The sequence below is a fragment of the Archocentrus centrarchus genome, chromosome 2 (assembly GCF_007364275.1).
Source record: "Archocentrus centrarchus isolate MPI-CPG fArcCen1 chromosome 2, fArcCen1, whole genome shotgun sequence".
In the NCBI taxonomy this organism is placed as follows: domain Eukaryota; kingdom Metazoa; phylum Chordata; class Actinopteri; order Cichliformes; family Cichlidae; genus Archocentrus; species Archocentrus centrarchus.
Window position 1 is genome coordinate 15960163 of NC_044347.1, and position 14997 is coordinate 15975159.

A 14997-nucleotide genomic window follows, 5' to 3' on the forward strand; every position below is an offset into this window, starting at 1 on the left:
AATTCTTCAAGCTTCTTTGAATATTGCATCTTGGTTGTATTAATGTGTGGCTTCCCTTCTTGTTTGGAGCAGTGAAATTTCTTGGGTTGCAGCTTAACCTTGCAGCATATCAGTGAGTGGTCAGAGTCACAGTCGGCACTATGGTATGAATGAGTGAGAAGCACATGTTTGAGGCTTGTCCGTCTGACGATAACCATGTCAAACTGGTGCAAATGACTGGACCTAGGGTGCTGCCATGACACTCTATGATGTGGATTCATCTGGAAATAGGAGTTGGTCACACAGAGGCTGTGATAAGCTCCAACATGCACTGTCCGTTCTCTTTGATCTTGCCAACTCCAAAAGAGTTCAAGCAAGAAGGCCGAGAGTCATGGTCTGCACCTACTCTGGCACTGAAGTCACCAAGGAGGATGAGATGTTCGCTGATGTGGACTTTCTTGATGGCATCATTCAGGTTGGTGTAGAACTTGTCTTTTCCCTTTAATGGGGAGGTCAGGGTTGGGGCATAGGCACTGATGAGTGTAACTTATCCCTCAGAGGTATGGAGGGGGAGAGTAAGCAGGCATTCTGATCCCTGGCCAGCTGGTTCAGCCATCTTCAGCAGTGTGTTCTTGACTGCAAACCCTACTCCTTGTTCTCTGCAGTCCTTGCTGCATTTCCTTGCCAGAGGAAGGTGTAGTCCTTCTCCTTCAAAGATCTCGATTCAGCTAAGTGTGTTTCTTGCAGAATAGCTATGTCTACCTTCAGACTCAGTAGTTCATTGTTGATGACCGCTGTCTTTCTTTTGTCACTTGCCCAAGTTGCAGGTCCCCCCTCTCCACAACATTGTTTGATCCAGCGGAGTGGCAGAGCCAATACAGCTTGGGACCAGTGTCATTGCAGGGCGCAGGGGTTGCCAGAGCGAGATTGCATACAACCACGAACTGCCTATGGGACTCCAATTCCAGATATTTCCTTGAGATTTACTCCTGAATCCTTTCCTCAAAGGAACTATAGCCACACAGCAGCAGAGGATTTTGACAGTTTCCGTCTCTGCGTGAGGCAGTTATGCAATATTATTAATATTGCATAACTTTTAATAGGTGTTTATTAAAAGTTATGCAATATTATTAATAATATTAACATTAGTGTTTCACCTGCTTCCGAAAAACCTGATCATTAACACCACCTTACTGAGATAATACGAGCGTTTTACAGCAGGAGACGCTCTGAAAGGTACAGGGCAGTGTTCAGGAAAGGCTAATCCACCGCGGTGTGGAGGTTTGCTAGTTTGGCCTTCCTGGTTTTAGAGCAAATTTGTGCAACTGTGTGTTTGATTGGATGTTTTCCTAACTTCTTCCACCCTTTCACAAAATTAAATCAGTTCTGATTGGATGTCGTCCCCGCCAACCATTTTCATCTCATTTTCATTCGTTGATGAAAGTATCAATTAATTTTGTCATCGTTTTCATCCTTTTAGGTAGTTTTTGTTTAGTTATCGTCTTTTTTTCGTCATGAAAAAAGGGTCGTTGACGAAAACTATGACGAAAATATTTCGTCAACGAAATTAACACTGCTCCATACCATACGCGCCCTCTAGCATCCTGCTGTGGAATAGTACCTCAATACATAAACCTGCACATCACTCACAAACATGCTTAGATGACAGTCAAATTCACAAATATAACAAAACAAAACAAAAAAACTTTAGGGATGACTGTTTTTCTCTTTATCCCCTTTGGTACTCCACCTCAGAAGTGAGGTCATTTCAACTCTCTACAGTTGCACCACAGCTCTCCAGTGACATTGTGGCTCAAAAAACAACTCCATAAAACTTTTGTGTATTGGATTTCATTTACAAGATTGCACACCAGGGTATGTATGCCGTGGACAGGCAACCAGTTTGGTGAAAAAGTTTAAAATAAAAGTTTCCTAACACCGTGAGAAAATGCTTAGGCTACTATAGTGCATAAGAAAGACAATAGGACTTCACTAGAAATATTATTGGTTGACATAAACAGACATCATTTGTTTTCCTGCCCTAGAGCGCAATAGTTCAGCATGTAATAAAGTTCAATGCTGCTTGATGTTAATGTTGTTCTGCTTTCAGCTGATACTGTTATTGATACAAAAGCTTGGAATAATTCGTAGTTGGCACAGTATAGCTCACGATGTGTCATACTATATCAATTGAATTATTTATGCTTCACTCTCTGGCTTGACCTCTTAACCTGATAGTTGGTGTCCGCTCACCTTTCTTTAGAAAAAAAAAAAAAACTCTAGAACTGTCTTCCCTCAGTTACAGCTTCCTGTTCCTTTCTTTCTTTTGATTTTTTGATTTTTCTTTCTTGGAGAAAGACATGTGCAGCTGAATGCCATTTGCCTCATTGTTTAATTGTAACCTTTTTATTCACCTTTTAACACTTCTCACATTAATTTCAGACATTTCCCATACTCCCCCCCTTACAGTATCCCTCATCTTTGTTTTTTATTTTTTTGCCAACACACAGTTATACATATGTTTACAGCAAACACATCCTGTAACTCCCTGATGCCTTGCCAGCCAGACACCAAGGACAGTCCTCCCTTCATAATGAGAAGAGAACATTTTGGTTTCATGAGGGACATAAGGGTCACAAATGTCCTTTGGTTACAAGATTACACTTTGATGATAAGATTACAGGTTGCATTATTTGAAGTTTAATTTTGTTCCATCCATCCATGGTGAGAAATTATAATAAGTTGGAGATATTTTTGCCTTTTCAACACAGAGGGGGATTCCCCCCAGAGTGAATCAACACTTCACTGTGGTGGAGGATTTCGTGTGCACAAATGATCCCAGGACCTATGTTGTCAGGGTCTACTTGCCCTTGATGGGAGTCCCTCCAGCCAATGTGTCATGTACGGGGTGCTAGATTAACTGTATAGGTTTTATCAGAACTCTGTGCTAATCCCAGCTCAACCATAGCAAATGTCATGTTTCAGCATAAGTGCGCTCATAAGTACACTAGTGCACCAGGACATCCCAAGTTGCAGGTCAGTGACTGATTTTGTAATCTTATCAGATCTGAGGCCGTATGCCATGTGAATCATTTTTTAATTTTCCCCCCACCCCACCCCCCCACCACCCCTCTTTGGTTTTACAATATCCCACCTCTTTGTTCTTATTTTATTTGCATCCCATCCTCACTTCGCTTAATGGACTGATAACACACAGATACATTTACAGCAAACATATCCAGTAACTCCCTGTTCCCCGGCCAGCCAGGCATCAAGGACAGTCCTTCCTTTATGAACAGGAAGAGCAGATTTGGTTTCATGAGGGACGTCAGGGTCCATTTTTGAGCATATGGGTGTTCATAAGTGCGTGTGGTGCCAGGACACACAAGGTCGCAGGCCGATGATTGACTTTGTGATGGGATTATCAGATCTGTGGCTGCATGATGGAGAGGCTCGGCATCCCCAAATGTGTAGTGAATCTGGCAAGAGGCCCATGCTTGTGAGATTGTCAACTCCCTCCTCGGGGCAGAATTTTGATAGCATTCTGAAGGAGGATGAATGGTCCATTTTATGCTCCTCTATTGCCAAGCCTGCTGCACTGAGCTGGGGCTGCAAAGTTCCACCAGATAGAATGATGGGTACCAGAGGTGAAGGGAACCATTAAGCTGAAGGACTCCAACCAAGGTTGCTCAGCTTTTGGGACTCTGGATACAGCTGACAAGTACTGGTAGCAGTGACCAAAGCAAGAAAATTGGTTGTGGGAGGGGTTCTACCAGTGACCTTCACAACCATGCTATTGAGTTTGACCTCTGTCCTCCCTTGCCCCAGGCTCCTCCTCTCCAGGTATAAAAGTAAGCTGAGATGATGCCACCTCCATGCTCTGCTCTGGGCAGAGTGGAAGAAACAACTTGACTGAAACAGAGAGCCAGAGTAGCAAAATTAGATTTTACAATTGAACTGTCGGCTGTCAGACTCCACTGTAACCATGGGAGTCAGAGTAAGTAGTGTCACAGGTTTTAGCCTGGAGTTTAGACTTAGGCTGAGGCTATGCTCTTTTAGGTTTTTCACTTTTAAGCTCAGTCACAAAGTTTTGGTTAAGCTTGAAAGTTTCGGAGTTTTGGTTGCATATTCTCGTACCTTATTTTTTACTTTCTCCCATGCTAACTTGCATGTCTTATTTTAAACAGCTTTGGCAACTTTATGGAGCCATTTTTCTAAATTATATAGAACAAGTCACTTTTGTAACAATGATCAACACAAGTTTTACAGGAGAAATGGCACAATATTCTGCTCTCAGTCACGTAAAATTGAAGGGAACTCTTTGCATGTGTTTTAAGTTTTATTCAGAATCTCATTTTGTGACAATTTGTTCATTCTAGAAAACAAAAGATGAATACAAACTGGCGGAAAGCTCCGAAAATGAGGGCAAGCAAAACAAGAAGGGGAGAAAAAAGAAGGATATGGAAGAGCTGAAAAAAGAAGTCATCCTGGTGAGTTCTCAGCTTATGTGCAGCCACTCTGTAATTTTTTTTAATGCTGCAATTTTAAAATCACTGGGATTTCAGTTTGCTTTAAAAATGTCTCTTTGTCTTTGTCTTTCATGCGCTCTCCTTAGGATGACCACAAATTAACCATTGATGAAATTTACAGAAAATATGGAACGGACCCAGTAAGGGTGAGCACTCCAAATGTGTGTCTTTGTTTCTGTGAGTGTTTGAGCTGATGAGGACTGAGGTCAGGAAAGATTTGACTGTCTACACTGAAAGGGTTGAAGACACCTGACAGTTTTTTTTTTCTTGTATTTATCCAAAAGTTCGTAATTTTTTAAGAGCAGCATAGTCACCATGTCACAAAGATTTTTCACCTATCAAGGGGAGTAGTTAGGTATGAAGATTTGTTTTATTAGCCTAGTTTTACAGATTTTAGCCTCGTCCCTTATAGCAACCAGTCGGTGGTATTTCCTCTGTAAAACTTTGTCATACTTAAGATTTGAAGATTTATCACAACCAGAGAGATTTAGGTAATGAGCAGAGGCAATCTCTATTCGGTTCGTATGGAAGGTCCCAGCTGAAAGATGGAAAGAAAGAGGGAGCAAAAGAGGGGAAGAAGGAACAGCCCGAGTAAAGGGGCTCAGACACCTTTAAAAAGACAAATAATATTTTAAAACATGAAAAAGGACAAGGAAAAAAAAATCTCCTATGAATGGCCTGCAAAACACATAAGGTAATAAGTACTAGGGTAATAAGTACTTTTACATATACCACAATATTTTTGTAATAGTAAGCGTAGTGTACTCCACATTTACTGACAAGTCTGTTGAATTTCCAAAGTAAATGAAACACTCTTTTTCAGGGTCTTTCCTCCTCCAGAGCAAGAGAGATCCTGGCCCGAGATGGTCCCAACGCCCTCACTCCTCCTCCCACAACGCCTGAATGGGTCAAGTTCTGCAAACAGGTAAGAGTCAGACATTCTCCCTGTGCAAACCACAAACCTGTGGTGGAACATCCAAATATTAGAAATGCAAACTCAGGCTAAACCAGTACAACCAGCAAAACCTGACGGTTGTTTTCTATGGTGTCCAGCTGTTCGGTGGTTTCTGCATGCTGCTGTGGATCGGTGCCTTCCTCTGCTTCTTGGCGTACAGTATCCAGGCTGCCTCTGAAGATGAACCAGCAAGTGATAATGTAAGCAAGTCTTTTGCTATCTGTTAGGTAAAGTTTCGTGGTATAAATTATTTACCTAACTTTCCCTTATCTCTGAAGTTGTATCTAGGTATTGTGCTTGCTGTTGTTGTCATGATCACTGCTTGCTTCTCCTACTACCAAGAAGCCAAGAGCTCAAGGATTATGGATTCCTTCAAGAATCTGGTCCCACAGGTGAGATTTTCAAGGAAGAAAAGCTAATGTGCCTGCACCTTATCCCAAATGTTTTATTCATTTACAGCATTTTACCATCAGTGATCTGGCTTTTTTGCTGCTGGGATTAAAAACAGAATCAATTAATCGAGTCCAGTGCTTTTTGAAATGTTTAATTATGTTTACTGTGTTCCTTAAAAATTCCTTAAAAATCTTAGCAAGCCCTGGTTGTCCGTGATGGAGAAAAGAAGAGCATCAACACTGAGGACGTTGTGGTCGGAGATTTAGTGGAGGTGAAAGGAGGAGACAGGATCCCTGCTGATCTGAGAATCATCGCTGCTCACGGCTGCAAGGTCTGCACCTCAAATGCTCTTGTTGATCTCACCATACATTTTTTAGAGTGTGGAATTCATATATATTATTATTTATTTATTTAGATGCTTTTTTAGATTGCACAGTTTGCATCAGCGAGTCTGTATCCATGTCATCTGATTGCTCAGCTCAGCTCACACCCACTGGGAAGCCTTAGGCTGTTCTATTTAAGTAGCTAACTATGTTTATTGATGTGGAGATCTTTATTCTTTGTAGATTTTCTTTGACTCACTCAAGCATCATAACATAACATTTCTTGAATTAAAATAATTCTTACACAAATGTTAATTGTTTATTTTGTTTATTTTGTCCATCTTTCAGGTGGACAACTCCTCCCTGACTGGTGAGTCAGAGCCCCAGACTCGTTCTCCAGACTTCTCCAATGAAAACCCTCTGGAAACCAGGAACATTGCTTTCTTCTCCACCAACTGTGTAGAAGGTAGAGGAAAAACAGCTCATGCGTGACAGAGACATTTATGTGTAGTATTAATTAGACTGAACATAAGCATGGTGACGATTATTTCAGGTACAGCCAGAGGAATCGTCATCAACACTGGAGATAATACTATTATGGGTCGTATCGCCACTCTGGCTTCCAGTCTGGAATCTGGAAAAACTCCCATTGCTATTGAGATCGAGCATTTTATCCACATCATCACTGGAGTGGCCGTCTTCCTGGGTGTTACTTTCTTCTTGCTCTCTGTCATCCTTGGATATAACTGGCTGGAGGGTGTCATCTTCCTCATTGGTATCATTGTTGCCAATGTGCCAGAAGGCCTCTTGGCTACCGTCACTGTGAGTTTTGGTGTCTAATGCCATTCTCTTCAGCTACCTTATATTTGACTGATGATGAATTGTTAAAATCTTAAGTTGTTGTCTGCAGGTGTGTCTGACCCTGACTGCTAAGCGTATGGCCAAGAAGAACTGCCTGGTGAAGAACTTGGAAGCTGTCGAGACTCTGGGCTCCACCTCCACCATCTGCTCAGACAAAACTGGCACCCTGACCCAGAACAGAATGACCGTAGCCCACATGTGGTTTGATAACCAGATCCACAAGGCCGACACCACTGAGAACCAGAGCGGTACCTCTTTTGACAGGAGCTCACCCACCTGGGCAGCTCTGTCCAGAATCGCCGGACTCTGCAACCGTGCCGTCTTCCTGGCTGAGCAGACCAACATTCCCATTCTGAAGGTGAGAAACCTTCATCTTTAAAACTCTTTTGGTTACCAACCATTAATGTCATCATTTTAGTTCACCACATATCACTCTTGTTGAGTGCTGCAGTGTTATAGCTTTGCTAGGAACTTTTGAGATTAAACCAGATACAAATGCAGCCAAACAGCATCGCAAATTTTTTATAAAGGCTGTTTTAAATATACAGCTGGGGCTATACTGAGAGGTGGCCAGAGAGATTAATGGATTTGCCATATATGACAGCTGGCAAGTCCATTAAAAGTGGCATGCTGGGCAGTTAATTCCAAACAGCATTTGTATAAAAATATAATTTTATATGTGTATGGGTAGACATTTCTTCTGTTGGAATTAAATTTAAGATGATCCCAATTTCAAGAGTGACACCTCGGTGCTGTACATTTTATTTAATTCACCAACAAATTACACAAATATAGTTGTTGTGTGGACATCACTAGCAAATTAATATTATACAGAAGGCATGGGACGTGATAGGTGAACACATTTTGTTAACTCTGTATCAGGGTTATAATAGTTTTGGATTTTACATTATAGTTTAGTTTTAGTTAGTTTTTTCTCTAATTCAGTTTTCAGTGGTTTTGCTCGTTTTTATTAGTTTTTATTTTTGGTTTTATGCTTAGTTTTAGTTAGTTTCAGTATTAGTTTTAGTATTTTCATACTTAATCAGGTACGCTTTAAAGATACCCTTTAAAGAAATATATTCAGCAACCAACTGTTCACAGACAGCAGAACTACATGCTAAATGTGTGTAATATTAAGGACACACATGAACATCAACAGGGAGAAACTGCTAACAATATGAACTCCAAAACTCGATAAATTCTACAATAAACTCCACAATAAAGTTCAGCCTCAGTGCAGCAGATTAACAACAGCTACATGTGGTGTTTGACAAAAACAAACTCCTTGAAGGAGTCAAAGCTCAAATCCAGCTGCATCCTGATGTTCTCTCCACCTGATGCTGCTTCTGTTTTGGAGCTAGCTTGGTTAGATGCTCGCTGATTAGACTTGCAGGGTCTTTGCAGCCTCTGTAGCCTACGGAAGTGTCCGACCTCATGTCCGCATTTATGCATGTATAGCTGGATTGCGTGTGTTAATTACCTTGTGGTTGTGTGCTGGGGTTTTTTGGTCCTCGCTCTTTGTGCTCAGTTTTTAGGGTGCAAACATATTTGTCCCTGTTTTTTCACTTTCTTCATTCCTTCACGTCCATTCCCATAGTTTCAGCAGCTCCCTCCAGGAATTTGCTGACATTTGTGAGTCCTTATATTGATGCTTTGATTATTAGTCCTGATTGTTATTATCTGACTGATAAAGTAGCCGGAAACGCACAAGGACTAAACACAACGTTGTGGCTGCGTTGACCCGACGAGTAGTCACGTTTCTCTGGAGGTGCAGGCCAGGTTGCCTTGTAGGATGAGAGCGGTTTCCGTAGCTGCCTTGTGTGCGCTTCTCAGGTCTACTTTGATGTTGGTGTTTTTTTTCCTGCCTAAGAAGTGTTCCGTACATCATCCACAACATCATCCACAACAAGACACTCGCTGCTATCTGTGCTATCATAGTTTAAAAAAAAAAAAAACACCACATGGGACTCTCTGAGGAGCAGCGCGGTGTGCGCACGCACATGCGCACGCACGCACATGCGCACCCATTTGCCCGACGGCGTTCCGAGCTTAAACTCGGAGAGAGGAAAAAAATGATTTCATATCAATCCACAAGACTTTTGAAAAAATAACAATATCTATAATTTCAGTTAGTTTTAGTTAGTTTTGTAAACTCACAATTCAGTTTTCGTTATTTCTTTCGTTTTCGTTAACTATAATAACCCTGCTCTGTATTTTACTTAAATCCACAGAGAGATGTCGCTGGTGATGCCTCAGAGGCCGCCTTGCTGAAGTGCATCGAGCTGTGCTGCGGATCTGTTAGCAGCATGAGAGAGAAATACCCCAAGATTGGTGAGATCCCCTTCAATTCCACAAACAAATACCAGGTAAACCATCCACACAGTGTGTTAAAGCTCCAAAATACAGTGTATATATGTAATTGATACTGTTCATGAAGGATGGATGTATCAACTGCAGTCACACTTTAGTTTGTGAAATTCTGTTTCAAAACCTCAACTTCAACATATTAAGGCTGTGAACATTATTGTTTTCTTGAAACTTGTGCCCGATAAAGCATTTCCTGCTGTATTGTCAATTTCGCTGTGAATTACCAAGTGAATAACATTTTGAATTAAATAAGACTTGAATATAGCAACTGAGACCATAAACTCATCAGGAAAGTCTTTAGTAGGGTCATAAATCAAAAGTGAATAAGTTCATTTCCTGATAATTTTCTATACAATCAGACTTTTTTTTTTTTTTTTTGCTAATAGAGGAGTAGCCCCCCCCCCCCCCCCCCCCCCTTACTGGCCACAGTTTTGCATTGGCATTAAGCCTTAATTACACTCTGTTGCGGACTCACATAGCATCATGCTTTCTTGAAGTCCAGTGCCTGGGGTGCATGCACAGTTGTTGCATTGTAACGTAAAGTCTTAACACGGGAATATGTGATAACAAAAATATTGGCAGGCACACTCATGATCATTGTCAAATTTAAGCCAGTCGCACGCGAACTCGTCCTTTCATAAACCAAAAGTACAATCAAGGCCACTATTTTGGGACCGGGAGGCGTTCTCCATCTTTGATAAGCAGCCCGGGAGCACAACAGTGAGGAACAAATGGTAGTATTTTTATTTATTTAAACTGCTGATAGTCTGAATAAAACCTGCATTTAAATCCAGCTGTTCTGCTGTCCCACAGCTCTCCGTTCATAAGAACACAACCCCCGGGGAAACCAAGCATCTGCTGGTGATGAAAGGAGCCCCAGAGAGGATTTTGGACCGCTGCTCCAGCATCATGATCCAGGGCAAAGAGCAGCCTCTTGATGATGAGCAGAAGGATGCTTTCCAGAATACCTATCTTGAGTTGGGAGGTCTTGGAGAGAGAGTACTGGGTACAGTAAAACTTTAGTGTATATCTGCAGCTTTGTATTGTTAGCTAGTAAACAAAATGGAATCTGACAAGCATTTTCTTTTTGCCCTTTTCAGGCTTCTGTCAGTTCCACTTGCCTGATGACCAGTTCCCAGAGGGCTTTGCTTTTGACGCTGACAATGTGAACTTCCCCACTGAGAACTTGTGCTTCATCGGCCTCATGGCTTTGATCGACCCTCCTCGTGCTGCTGTGCCCGACGCTGTGAATAAATGCAGGAGTGCAGGAATCAAGGTAAGCTCACTCTTTGAATGAACATATCCTAATGTTTTCTCTTTTGTTTTTGGCTTATGACAAAGATTTGCTCAAAGAGCCTCAATTTAAATCTTCTATCTCAGGTCATCATGGTCACAGGTGACCATCCAATTACAGCCAAGGCAATCGCTAGAGGTGTGGGTATCATCTCTGAAGGTAACGAGACTGTTGAAGAGATTGCTGCGCGCCTGAATGTTCCAGTTTCAGAGGTTGACCCCAGGTTGGTTCTGTTACCAATATTTATTGAGCTACCTTTGAGCATTTCTTGAGAATAAATGGAAGTGGAAAATCTGTCTCGCATTGATGGCATAGATTTAAACTTCTTCCTGACCCCACCATCATTTATTTTTGCCAAGCTTGATGCTGTATTTGTTCTTGGCCTTCTGTGGTACTAACGCTGTTGTTATCTCATCTTCAGGGAAGCTAAGGCCTGCGTTGTCCACGGTAGTGATCTGAAAGAGATGACTCCAGAGCAGCTTGATGATGTGCTGAAGTATCACACAGAAATTGTCTTCGCCAGGACCTCCCCTCAGCAGAAACTGATCATCGTGGAAGGATGCCAGAGACAGGTGAGCATCAGGGGGTGAATTTTTCTCACAAACACAAGTTCAGAAATGTTCTGTTTGGAACTCCTAACAACACTTTTCTTCCCTGTGCAGGGCGCCATTGTGGCCGTGACAGGTGACGGTGTGAACGACTCTCCAGCTCTGAAGAAAGCTGACATTGGCGTCGCCATGGGGATCGCTGGATCTGACGTCTCCAAGCAGGCCGCCGACATGATCCTGCTGGACGATAACTTTGCCTCCATTTTAACTGGAGTGGAAGAAGGTAAGAACTACATCAAGACTTGTCAACAATGTAGAAATACACAAAATGCAAAGCATCACTGCAGCTGCTAAATGACTTTTTCAGGCCGTCTGATCTTTGATAACTTGAAGAAGTCCATCGCCTACACGCTGACCAGCAAAATCCCTGAGATGTCACCTTTCCTCTTTTTTGTGATTGCCGACATCCCTCTTGCCCTGGGAACTGTGACCATCCTCTGTATTGATCTGGGAACCGACATGGTGAGCTGTTTGGCTGGTTCTGTTCAGTTCAGTTCAGTTCAGTTTTATTCATATGATGCCAAATTGCCTCAAGGCACTTTATACTCTAAGGCAAAGACCCTAAAATAATTCAGAGAGCAAGCACTTTGGAAAAACTACCTTTTAACAGCTGCACCTGGTTGGGGGACAGTCTGATAGTAATGAATTAGAATATTCCAGCCCAGAAGTAATAAAAGCATGAACTAGTTTTCCAGCATTGCTTCTAAGTTTAGAGATATTGTGCAAACTCAAAAAAGCATTTGCACAATATCTGGGATAAACCTGGGATTGTTCCTATTTTCATCAGTCAGTGATGAATAAGCTTTACGGAGGCTTTTTTTTAAATATATATTGAGCAGCAAGCTCTTTTTCCAGGCTACACGAAGATCTTCTAAATTTGTGATATGCCACGTCCTCTCCAGCTTATGGGTGATGCTGTTTTATGCAGAGGTTCGAATGATCATAATGCAGGTGTGGGTGGATGATTTACCTACTTTTTCCTTTTCTTTACTTGTGGTGTCGCAGGTCCCCGCCATCTCCCTGGCTTATGAACAAGCTGAGAGCGACATCATGAAAAGACAGCCTAGAGACGCCAAAACAGACAAGCTGGTGAATGAGAGACTCATCAGTATGGCCTATGGACAAATTGGTAACACATCATTTATTTAAACATATTGTATCCACACTTGCTGGTTTTAGATATACAGTACCAGTCAAAAGTTTGAACACACTTGCCCGTGACTGGCACTGGGTTTTAGACTTCTTGATCAGCTGAATGCTTTTACTTTTCTGAAAAACCTGCTGCACTCTCCTGCCCCTTTGTGGATGATCTTTTTACTGCTAACATGAATGGACCTTTGAATGTCATTTCCAAAATGGCTACCTTCATTTAGTGAGGAAATCGTTTGTGAACTTACTGTACTCACCCTCGGAAATTCTTACTACTGTGATAAATCCAAAGGTTTGCTTTTTTATTTACAGCAAGTAAAAGACCAAAATGTCATCTTGAAATATATTTGAATGATATGTGAGTGTGTGTGTGTGTGTGTGTGTGTGTGTGTGTGTGTGTGTTCTTCCACCATCCTCTGTTTAAAATTGTAGCAAAAACCAAAAGAAAAACAAACCAATATTTGGTTTTAGCTCAAAAGTAACATTTTGTGACCAGTATTAATATCATATTCCTAAATTATACCCAAATATTTCCTGCTCTGGCACCCCCCCCCCCCCCCAAAAAAAAGTTAAATTTCCAATCAGTAGATTTTTCCAGTCATTATTTGATTTGACAATTTTTTAAGCATCCATGCATGATTCCAGATAATGAATATTAAATAATTTTTTTGGTGCGTCCACCATGGATTTGCAGGAAATGACATCAACATGTTATATTTGTTTGTGTTATCTTTATGATTGTTTAGCCACAATTGTCATTATTTAACACTTATCATTAGAAAAAGCTGACACTCTGTCATTCACTGATATTTCCGGTTGTTTTCCTCCTGTTAGGTATGATGCAGGCCATAGCTGGCTTCTTCACATATTTCGTCATCCTGTCTGAAAACGGTTTTCTCCCATGGGACCTGCCGGGAATCCGAGTGCGCTGGGATAACAGATATCTCAATGATCTGGAAGACAGCTATGGACAGGAGTGGGTCAGTCACACTTTACTCGTTGTACTCTGGACTGTGAGAACGCTCAAACTTTACTGTGTAGTTCACGTAAGTTTCAGGGCTGGAAATGGAGAATGATCTGAACTTTTCATTTTTACTCACCAGACGTACGAGCGCAGAAAGATCGTAGAGTTCACCTGCCACACGGCCTTCTTCACCAGTATTGTGATCGTCCAGGTGGCCGATCTGCTCATCTGTAAGACCAGGAGGAACTCTATTGTTAAGCAAGGAATGAGGTATGTTTACAGAGATACAAGTGACATCTCCAATGATAAAATAATAAACACTGTCTCGTATTTGTTGAAGAAAATGAGCCCATATTAAATATTTATGCAGCACTATAAAGGAAAGGATGAGTGTGGCAAAGCGTGTCGACTGTGATTCCAACATTGATATTTTTTTTTCCCTCCGCAGGAACTACGTCCTCATCTTTGGGATCCTTGAGGAGATCTCTCTGGCTGCCTTCCTGTCATACTGCCCAGGCATGGATGTTGCCATCAGAATGTACCCTATGAAGTAAGGAAAACACACAGACAAGCTTACAGTGTGATTTTTCATATGGTTTTACTGGGAATGCAAGAAAATGCAGATACCCAGCAATAAAACAGTACAGATCGTTTTACAGAATTTACTAATTAACAATTAATTACCTTCCCTGTTGCTTTTGTGGCCATCTTAACAGTTCCTGTTAATGTGATGGTAATAATCACATTTATTTTTTTTGATATACAAAGGATTTTAAATGCTTTCACAGAACCAAATATGAAACTCTCTCGTAACTCAATCCCTATCTGTCCATCCTTACCTCAGACCAATGTGGTGGGTCTGCTCCGTCCCCTACTCCCTCCTCATCTTCATTTATGATGAAGTCAGAAAGTACATCCTCAGACGCTGCCCAGATGGTAAGAGTTTCACTATTATTTTTAACTTTCTGAACCACCTCAGGCACATTTTTTCCTGTATTCTTTGCATTGGAACATGAATGTAGGGGGATGCAGAAGCCACGATTGTTTCAATTTGACCTAAATGCTTTGATCAAATCCCAACCTGCAAACATCAGCAAAGTATCAAAATTTTGAGAGCTGTAAACAGTTGAATATCCTAAGAAATCAAATTACAAAGAGATTATTCATGATGTCATTTCATCACCAAAGTCATGGCTGCTAAGTTTAGGCTGTGTTTTCCTCACACTCTCCAGTCGAGCCCAATTTCTTTTAATCACTGGTAGCAAACAGCAGCAATATCAAGTACAAGTTTTTCAGGCCTTTTTAGATATATTCCATCACTGGATTTGTCTGTAAAAGACAACCAGATGTATCCAAAAGCTAAAGTGTGAGATGAAGCATTGCAGAAATTATGTCCCTAATTCCTAATTATGTCTCATTTGGTTTCTAGGTTGGGTGGAGGAAGAGACATACTACTGAGCCAACATAACACTGACTCGAAGGGAGCACGCATTTCATTACGATTTAATGCCATCTTGCATACATATTTATTTATCAGTGTGTTTGCCACAATAAAGCATTTCCACTGTACACTGA

The 14997-nt window shown here is 41.4% G+C and overlaps 1 protein-coding gene across 1 annotated transcript; it reads left to right on the forward strand.

Annotated features, from left to right (window-relative positions):
- Positions 1-3855: 3855 nt before the first annotated feature.
- Positions 3856-14997, forward strand: LOC115792720 (sodium/potassium-transporting ATPase subunit alpha-1-like). Its single transcript, XM_030747347.1, has 23 exons — positions 3856-3976; positions 4359-4469; positions 4595-4654; positions 5332-5433; positions 5562-5663; positions 5742-5855; positions 6053-6187; positions 6528-6645; positions 6733-7001; positions 7090-7398; positions 9272-9406; positions 10221-10413; positions 10508-10683; positions 10788-10924; positions 11123-11273; positions 11364-11532; positions 11617-11771; positions 12315-12438; positions 13293-13438; positions 13562-13692; positions 13871-13972; positions 14267-14358; positions 14852-14997. The coding sequence occupies exons 1-23, from the start codon at positions 3965-3967 to the stop codon at positions 14878-14880; spliced, it is 3072 nt and encodes a 1023-aa protein (XP_030603207.1). The 5' UTR covers positions 3856-3964; the 3' UTR covers positions 14881-14997.

Excerpts from the sequence above, each read along its gene's own strand:
- LOC115792720 (XM_030747347.1), top strand. Across the intron at positions 5,664-5,741 it reads ATGAACCAGCAAGTGATAAT|TTGTATCTAGGTATTGTGCT; the intron begins GTAAGCAAGTCT and ends TTATCTCTGAAG. Across the intron at positions 6,188-6,527 it reads TCGCTGCTCACGGCTGCAAG|GTGGACAACTCCTCCCTGAC; the intron begins GTCTGCACCTCA and ends TCCATCTTTCAG.